Source organism: Sander vitreus, unplaced genomic scaffold (assembly GCF_031162955.1).
Source record: "Sander vitreus isolate 19-12246 unplaced genomic scaffold, sanVit1 ctg289_0, whole genome shotgun sequence".
Lineage (NCBI taxonomy): Eukaryota > Metazoa > Chordata > Actinopteri > Perciformes > Percidae > Sander > Sander vitreus.
Window position 1 is genome coordinate 5,001 of NW_027595444.1, and position 10,000 is coordinate 15,000.

Below are 10,000 nucleotides of genomic sequence, written 5' to 3' on the forward strand. Positions count from 1 at the left end.
AACTGGAGGTGGTCACTGTCAGACCCAAGTTTCTACAAACCTGGGGTGACGGAGTTCAGCTCATGGGCATCTGGAGAACCAAACCTTGTAAATAATAATAGAGCCTGCACAAGGTTGTATAAAGGACAATGGATCGACGACGACTGTCAGTTGGTCTGGGGGGTAGTCTGCATGGATGTCAACGGTAAGACTATAAAGTTTCCCTTCTCTGCTTCTCTTTGTTTTCATTGTTTGGGTCAGTCAATCACTTCAATACACTTTATTGGTACAGCAGCTTTCACACAGGTTGGGCCATTCAACGTGCTTTACAGCTGACTGACAAAGCAAAAGATTATACGACAGTAATGAGAGCAGTAAACCGGCTCAGTGTGACATCATCAGCATCACTGTGGAAAGAGACGCAGTGATGCTGATGATATTATATATCTAATAGAGATTAGACATGTGCATATGTGTGTGTGTGTGTGTGTGTGTGTGTGTGTGTGTGTGTGTGTGTTTTCCGTAGATTTTAAGGACATTTCTTCTTAATGTGGAGAGACTAATTCTTTATCAGCAGTTTTTGTTTACTAATTAATTGGTCGTTTCCGATGAACTCGGTGACCTCTACACTTCTCTGTGCTCCATTTTCAGGGTCAGCTGTGACTTTTGTCTTTGTCAACCCCATGTCATGGTCCGATGCCCAGACCTACTGCAGAGAACACCACACAGACCTGGCCAGCGTGAGAAACGACGCAGACAACCAGAAGATACTGGAGGCGATACCTTACTTAGGAATAGTCTGGATCGGCCTTTTCAGAGACACCTGGACGTGGTCGGATGGAAGTAACTCCACATTCAGGTTCTGGAAAAACGGGCAACCTAATTACAACGAGACTTGCGTGGCTGCGGACTTCAGTGATTCTGGAAAATGGGGGGAATGGTCCTGTGACTGGAAGAGAGCGTTCATTTGCTACGGTCCAAGTGAGTACTAGTCTTGCATTTCCAGCTCTATCTCCACAGAGCTGCTGAGTAAAGTCTGGCCCCGCTATACGTACACTCCTCCGTATTCGGCTCATTCTCTTTAAAGGACCAATCCGGCGCGAAATGAACCTAGGGGTTAATAACATATGCGTACCGAGTCGACCGTTCACTGGGATCTGTTTTCATGCTAATCTAGTGTGTCTCTAGGTTGAAACAAGCTAGCACAAACCGCTGATTAGCTTAATGCTAGGCATTCGGGGCACTGGTAGAGTAAAAAAATCTCTATTTCTTGTGATGATTGGCGGAAAATAGTGGACCCAAATGCAGGGAGAGGCAGGCAGGCAGGGGAAGGTTGAACACGAAGATTTATTTAATCCAAATACAAAACAAACCTAGGGAGCCCTGTGGGCTGCAGCAGGCAAAAACCAATCCAAAAAACCAAGCAGGAAGAAACAGGAAGCATGGAAACTGACGGGAGCTGACGCAGACACATACAAACTAACCGGACACAGACTGACGGGCAAAAACACAAGAACGCAAAACAATCTGACACCAGACACAGGAAACACAGGGGCTAAATAAACTAGGTAACGAGAAGACACAAGACAGGTGACACCGGGGCTGGGGGACAGGTGGAGCACATAGACAATCACACAGGCGGGAAAACAAAGGAAGTAGAACTAGACATGACAAGACAGAAAACAGACTATCAAAATAAAACAGGAAACAGAACATAAACAGGGAAATGGACAACAGGGAACAGAAATACAACAAAATACAAAGCAAAATACTGAAACCATAACATTTCTACACCACTAACAAGGCTCGAAATATCACCACACTTCCACAGTAGCATAACGAGGGTCCCTACATGAAACCGAAGCATTGAGGACTTTGTAAGTGTACTACAGTTTATTACAAAGAGAGTTTAGAAAGACTATACCGTTCACGTATACAGGCAGGCGCCATCTTGGGGAAACAGTCACGATCAGTCGAACGACGAACGCCGTGCAACCAGCAACCAGTAACATAGCTCAAACACAGCTTCGGTTTACATGCAGGGACCCTTTGGAGCCTTTTTAGTGGTGTAGAAATAGCAATTGTATTGCTCTACCAATGCCCAGAATGCCTAGCATTATGCTAATCAGCGGTTCACGCTAGCTTGTTTCACAAGGGGGTAAGTGAACGGGGGTTTCTACATCTCAAGAATGCAAAGAACGGACATGTGTTCTTGGGGAGGACGTTCTTGGTTGTTGCTGGTTGTTCTTGGAAGAATGAACCCGCACGTTCACAAGCACAGGAAACGCTGCTAACAGTTTGAGACGATGCCTTCTTGCTGTTTTTACCCCCAGCACAGAGGCTACCTGCAGGGCTCCGAAATAACAAACACAACAATACAACCACTTTGTATTAAAACAATCTCCGGACAAGAAAACCTCATAATGCTACAACTATTGCAATATTACTGAAAAATAAAACGTATTGAGCTTTAATTTTGTTTATGGTTTAGCTCAAACACCTCTTACTTATTCGAAAGAGTGGAACACGATCTAATACTATTATTAGTGTCATTTCTATATTATTGTAGTGTCCTATATTATTGAGTCAGCAGTGATATACAAACAATAAGGAAGCTTCAATACTTCAGGTTGTTGCAGTAGCGGACCAGCTCACCAATCTGGCTTTCTGCCCCTGGTATGCACACGCACCCTGTCATGTTTGGAAGCAGGATACCCGTGTATAAAGACAGTTAACCACAGGTTCCCGTTAATCTCATGATGGACAGGTGTTGTGATATTTACCCGTCAACGGCGAAATAAAAGCCTCTTATTTACGAGAGCGGTCTGAGAGACCTCCAGCTCACAGTGAGGTGTGTGTGTGTGTGTGTGTGTGTGTGTGTGTGTGTGTGTGTGTGTGTGTGTGTGTGTGTGTGTGTGTGTGTGTGTGTGTGTGTGTGTGTGTGTGTGTGTGTGGGTGTGTGTGTGTGTGTGTGTGTGTGTGTGTGTGTGTGTGTGTGTGTGTGTGTGTGTGTGTGTGTGTGTGTGTGTGTGTGTGTGTGTGTGTGTGTGTGTGTGTGTGTGTGTGTGTGTGTGTGTGTGTGTGTGTGTGTCTGGTCTGAGAGACCTCCAGCTCACAGCGAGGTCTCTGAGCATGACTGGCCCAGCGACGAGCTAGCGGCCGGGGCAAGCGACTGCTGGCTGTCGCCTCACTTCATGGAGCTCCTCAACTCCGAAAACTTTGCAGCAAATTGTCAATTTGGCATCAATTTCATCAAGACTGCCTATATTAGAAATATAAACAGTTAATTTCTCGCCTAAAACGTTGTCAGAAGTGAATTTAGTGATGAATAAGATGGTGAAAACTGTTAAAAATGTCCCGTTGTTGGTTGTTGCTCTGACTGCAAGTTCTGAGTTGGCAGTGGGCGGGACTTATAAGTTCGACCAATCAAGTCCACCTAGGAGAAGGGAGAAGGGGGAAGACCCTGCTCTGGAGTAGGAGCTGAAACAGCACGCTACAGCGGCCAGAGGAGCTTAAACATCCCCAAATGTTTCCTGTTGGAACACGACGAAGAACGTGTTCTAGGAACGTTTAGCTCTAAGAACTGCAGACCCCCTCCGGTCAGAAAGCCCCTTACGTAGGGGAGAGCCGGGACAGTTGAAACACTTTTTAATTAAACGTAATTTACAAAGCGATGATATCGCACTGAAAGCTGATATTTTGTCACTAGCAACCTACACCTGTCCTCTGGCAAATACAGTTACATTTTCAGCTTTGAACAAAACCGTTCAGGAATTATTACAGCAAACGTGGGACGTGCGTAATGTTTCATCCGTCCCTCCTGGCCGGGACGGATGAAACACCATGGGGGGGACGGATGAAACATACAGTTTAAGCCATTTAAACTCCCCACAACTTCAATATTTTACTACATATCATGAATGGTACTCCCAAAAGGTGTTATCTTAGACAGATTGTTGCTGGGCTGTACGTCTTCGTGAATGTCTGTTTACAACTAATCGCCGTCATCATGAAGCTGTTATTGAAGTATCATGCACTGTGGATGATTCTGCCATTTTTATAGCTAGAACAGTAAGTTTTCCCATTTATATCATGTTTCTATTGTGGAAAATGTAGCTTCACTAGGTTTTTACGTGGGTTAGGCCACCGCACATCCAAATAAATGCCCTTAACGACCCACAGCCCGTCAGTCTCATAGGATAACATGAGAAAACTCAACCCCCTACCTGGTGGGCTTAAATATATTTTCATCTTTCTAAAACTGCTTTTCCATGTCTCACCTCCATAAATTATTGTATAAACACAGATATTTGTGCATTTACTTAAAATACATGGAGTTACAGCCAGGTCGGGATGGTTGAAACAGCTGTTTCAATCGTCCCGACATAGACATACGCCATTATAGCCTGTTTTGCTTTCCATGTAAACAAGCATGCAATATGAAAGTCTGGGATTGTGGAGAACACTAAATGGTCTACTCAATGCATCCTGGGTAAAATGGGCGCGTCAAGAACATTTCCGGGAATCTTAGCTGTTCTTGGTGAAATGTGAACTTGTGTATTGGGCCAGTACTCTGGCAACACGAGAGGACGTTTCACAGAGACACAAGAACACCAGTCAACAGAAGAACACAGACTGACAAACGCCCAACGTCTGGTAAACGTAGCTCCTATGGCGCCATTTTGATGCTACCAAGCCATCACCTCCCGTTAGCATCCCGTTAGCATCCCGTTAGCATCCCATTGACTGCCATTCATTCTGACGTCACTTTGACAGAGAATACCTTTACATCTGAAGCGTTTAAAGACTCTATTTGTCCGTTGTTTATTTCTAAAGAAACACGACGATGTATAAAAGGCTCCATTACCTTGTAGCTCACGTTATGGCTCCGTAGCAGACGTTTTTATAACAATAGGCTAACGATTGGGTCATAACCACGAGACTTCCTGTCTCATAGTAGAGGAGTTACCGTATAGTACAGGAGAAGCTCTCAGGCAGTTTGGACTTCCATCAGCTGTTTAAGTGTAATGACTAATGTTAACTATCATTTTAGTGATCAATAATGAGCCTGTGTCTATGTTATCTCCTTACATATACCTACGCTCTCCGTCTCTGCTAGATTGGGAATGATTGAGATTTCTCTTGGCACAGCTACCAGAAGACTTCCAACTTTCAGACAGGTTGCTCACGTCACATCTACGTCTTCAAGCTCAGTTGGAGGCTGCTCAGTAACGCTCAGCCATCACCGGGAAAGAGCTTCTAATGTCCTTCACTGGTCTCCGTCCAGAGACACGGGAGCTGGTGGTCCAGTGTATAATGTCTATGTTGTTTCAAGCTAGAGAAACATTAGATTAGCATGAAAACAGATCCCAGAGAACGGTTGACTCAGTACACATATGTTATTAACCCCTAGGTTTTTGCGCCTGAACTGTCCTTTAATGCTGAAAATCTGCAGCAGATGGAGGTCATTGTTCAAACCGATGATGACCAGTTTGCAGAAGTTTCTACAGATTGTTTTCCGCAGTTTTTTTGTTAAAATATCTCAAGCAGAAAAACAGTTTGCTAAATCCTGCAGATTTTCATTCTGTTTCACTGCTGAAAACTGTAAATATCTGTTTGAGTTTGAGTCTGTGATGAGGAAAGTCAACATTATAATGAACAGGATGCTGATTATTATCCAGACAGACATGTTTGATCTCATAGTTTGTTTTGATTTTTACAAAGTGGTTCCTGTTTCAAAGAAAGTGATGAAAGTGGTGAAAGTGAAGTTTGAGAACAAGAATGATCTGGATCCGAATGTCCCTGCTGTGATGGAGGCCATGTTGAAGCAGGTACATCATGTTTTATACTTTTATGCTAAAACAGAACAACCAAATGACCCGGCCTAGAGGTTAAGAAGCGAGCTTAAGACCGTGAGGTTGCTGGTTCAATCCCCAGACCAGCTGGGTGTGGGGAAAGTGAAAGAGACTGTGGTGGTACTGGGCAGCTTCCAGTATGAATGTGGTCAGATCAGACTGTGGTAGTACTGGACAGCTTTGAGGTATGAATAGACCCATACACATATGATGTTAATCAATTTAAAGGAACACGCCGACTTATTGGGACTTTGTCTTATTCCCCGTATCCCGCAGAGTTAGATAAGTCCAGACATACCCTTCTCATCTCCGTGCGTGTTGTAACTCTGTCTGACGCCCCCATCGCTAGCCTAGCTTGGCACAGATCCTGGAGGTAACCGGCTCCATCTAGCCTAGCTTAGCACAGATCCTGGAGGTAACCGGCTCCATCTAGCCTAGCTTGGCACAGATCCTGGAGGTAACTGTATCCATCTAGCCTAGCTTGGCACAAATCCTGGAGGTAACTGGCTCCATCTAGCCTAGCTTAGCACAGATCCTGGAGGTAACTGGCTCCATCTAGCCTAGCTTAGCACAGATCCTGGAGGTAACTGGCTCCAACTAGCCTAGCTTAGCACAGATCCTGGAGGTAACTGGCTCCATGTAGCCTAGCTTAGCACAGATCCTGGAGGTAACCGGCTCCAACTAGCCTAGCTTAGCACAGATCCTGGAGGTAACTGGCTCCATGTAGCCTAGCTTAGCACAGATCCTGGAGGTAACCGGCTCCATCTAGCCTACTGCTCCCAATAAGTGACAAAATAACACCAACATGTTCCTATTTACATCTTGTGATTTTTATAGTCACAGCGTGTACAAATAACAAGGTCACATGACACACAGCCATCTTCTAACCGTATACAAACTGGGAACTATATTCTCAGAAGGCAAAGCACTGCTACTTCTGCTACTTGGGCGGAGTGATACGCACGTAGCACCTGAGAAACCCTGAGCGGAGAGTAGCAGTGCTTCGCCTTCTGAGAATATAGTTCCCAGTATGTATACGGTTAGAAGATGGCTGTGTGTCATGTGACCTTGTTAAGACTATACAAACCACAACATGTAAATAGGAACATGTTGCTGTTATTTTGTCACTTATTGGGAGCAGTAGGCTACATGGAGCCTGTTCCCAATAAGTCGGCGTGTTCCTTTAATACATAATTTCTGAACCGAAGAAAGTCTCAGTTCATTGTTAAACTGTTGAAGTATAAGACTGAAAATACGTCATTAGAAAGACTTCACACTTCAACGTCGCATGGATGACGTCTGGCCGTAACATGACTCTAATGAGCAGAGGATCTTGTTGTTCTTTTGCTTCTCTGCTGAAAACACTTGACTGGATAAAACCCATCAGGTGAGATAACGTTACAGGTGTTGTGGAACAGAGCTAAGCTAAGCTAGCTAGCTAGCGAGCAAGTTGAGCATCAAGCTAGGTGACGTAAACAGTGTGAGAGGAGAGATGTAGTTCACTGGGAGATGTAGTTCACTGGGAGATGTAGTTCTCTGAGCGGTTTCACACTAAACTAAGTGGTCATAGGACAAACCTACGGATAACTGAGACTTTCTTCGGTTGAAATATTATCTTTTAAACTGATGAACATCATACGTGTAATCCATGGCTCAATTCAAACAGGACCAAAAAATAATTATTATCTCTCCATTGACTGCCGTCGAAAGACAGGTCCCATGGACCGGAAGTAGAAGGGCGTGAAAATAATAATATTACAGCACTGCGGCTACATATACGCTGCTACATATTGGTTTAAAAAGGAATATTTTCTGCTACGTTCCCCCCTCTCATTCCCCCTGCTCTGGTGTTCCCCCCTCTCATTCCCCCTGCTCTGGTGTTTCCCCCTCTCATTCCCCCTGCTCTGGTGTTTCCCCCTCTCATTCCCCCTGCTCTGGTGTTTCCCCCTCTCATTCCCCCTGCTCTGGTGTTTCCCCCTCTCTCTGTGATGTGTCTCTCTGTGAGTGATGATGTTGAGGAGTTTTGTGTCTCAGCTCCAACAGAAGATGAGGGACCAGGGGCTGGACTGGATCAAACTGAGCTGGAGGAAGCAGGCAGATGGAAAAGTCTTCCACAATGAAGACAAGAAGACAAACAAGAGGAGGAGGAAGAGGGATAAGCTGTAATGTTGAGTTGCTGCGTCTGTTTTCGTCAGCCTGTTTCTTTCCTCAAATCAGATAGACCTTTTAGTTAAAGAGGAAGATCCTTTTAGTTTAACATGAAACAGCCCCGAAACTCACCATCACCAAACCCACCAGACTCCATGTAAATAATCAGGACTTTTAGCGTGTATAGAGCCAGCATATCTCCACCAGACTCCATGTAAATAATCAGGACTTTTAGCGTGTATAGAGCCAGCATATCTCCACCAGACTCCATGTAAATAATCAGGACTTTTAGCGTGTATAGAGCCAGCATATCTCCACCAGACTCCATGTAAATAATCAGGACTTTTAGCGTGTATAGAGCCAGCATATCTCCACATGTAAATGGGTGAATTAAGGGTTTATTTCAACCAAACCAGAGTGGTGATTGTTGGAACAGTGGAAAGATGAACCAAGACGGCTTTTGATAGTTTTATTTAGTTTCTGTCCACTTTGAATGAAGTGTGTTTTACGCGGATAAAAGTCCTGATTATTTACATGGAGTCTGGTGGGTTTGGTGATGGTGATTTCGGGGCTTTTTCATGTTAAACTAAAAGGATCTTACTCTTTAAAAATACTGACGTCATACTTTAATCAATTAGTTGCATATATTTTGATAATCAATTCATCCTTTTAGTCATTTTCAAGCAGAAATGTTAAATATTCACAGCTTCCAGCTTTTTAAACATGAATATTTGATGCTTTTCTTTGTTATATTATATATATATTATTCATAATATTGTTATATATGGTCATAAACTAAATATCTTTGGGCTGTCGTCGATTAACCTCGTGTTGTCCTTCCGGGTCTAGAACCACACATGGTTTGGTTTTATCACACTTTTGTCATTTTGTCACTTTTTCTACATGTTTGTCTCTTTTTTCAACGTTTGTCGCTTTCTTAGGTCATTTTTGACGTTTTATTTTTTAAACATTTTAATTATGGAACCAAATATGTTCAGTTAGGTTTTTAAGAAACCCAAATTTCTAATATAAAAAAACCTTTGAAAACGAGTCAAAGTTGACCCGAGGACAACAGGAGGAATAACAACTAGACTTTTGGATTCTTCTGATTTATCAGCTGTGGGGAAATATAACCGAAATGTTTCTGACATTTTGTAGATTAGATTAAATAATGTTCAAGCTTGAGTGTTGTTGTTTGTTGTTGTTTGTTGTTGGAATCTTTTAAATCTGTTTCATGAGACAAACTGTCTTTCTTCATTTGAGTAACATTATAAAGACATTATATGATTGTTATCGTCACATTATTATTATATAGGCCTCCTGCACACTGCCTGGGTGGCGTGAGCGTGTCAGCTGTGTGGCGTGAGAGTGTCAGCTGTGTGGCGTAAGAGTGTCAGCTGTGTGGCGTAAGAGTGTCAGCTGTGTGGCGTGAGAGTGTCAGCTGTGTGGCGTGAGAGTGTCAGCTGTGTGGCGTGAGAGTGTCAGCTGTGTGGCGTAAGAGTGTCAGCTGTGTGGCGTGTCAGCTGTGTGGCGTGAGAGTGTCAGCTGTGTGGCGTGTCAGCTGTGTGGCGTGTCAGCTGTGTGGCGTGAGCGTGTCAGCTGTGTAGCGTGAGAGTGTCAGCTGTGTGGCGTGAGAGTGTCAGCTGTGTGGCGTGAGAGTGTCAGCTGTGTGGCGTGAGCGTGTCAGCTGTGTGGCGTGTCAGCTGTGTGGCGTGTCAGCTGTGTAGCGTGAGAGTGTCAGCCGTGTGGCGTAAGAGTGTCAGCTGTGTGGCGTAAGAGTGTCAGCTGTGTGGCGTAAGAGTGTCAGCTGTGTGGCGTGAGAGTGTCAGCTGTGTTGCGTGAGAGTGTCAGCTGTGTGGCGTGTCAGCTGTGTGGCGTGTCAGCTGTGTGGCGTGAGCGTGTCAGCTGTGTGGCGTGAGAGTGTCAGCTGTGTGGCATGAGCGTGTCAGCTGTGTGGCGTGTCAGCTGTGTGGCGTGTCAGCTGTGTGGCGTAAGAGTGTCAGCTGTGTGGCGTGAGA

The 10,000-nt window shown here is 44.5% G+C and overlaps 1 protein-coding gene across 1 annotated transcript in view; it reads left to right on the top strand.

Annotated features, from left to right (window-relative positions):
* LOC144513580 (secretory phospholipase A2 receptor-like) overlaps positions 1–9,167 on the top strand; it is a 10,565-nt gene extending 1,398 nt beyond the window's left edge. Inside the window, exons 2-5 of the mRNA XM_078244694.1 lie at positions 1–184; positions 631–960; positions 5,704–5,810; positions 7,869–9,167. The exon at positions 1–184 is cut by the window's left edge and continues 39 nt beyond it. Of these exons, the coding sequence (XP_078100820.1) occupies positions 1–184; positions 631–960; positions 5,704–5,810; positions 7,869–8,000 (753 nt within the window). The 3' untranslated portion in view covers positions 8,001–9,167. The remainder of the gene's footprint in view (positions 185–630; positions 961–5,703; positions 5,811–7,868) is intronic.
* Positions 9,168–10,000: the final 833 nt, after the last annotated feature.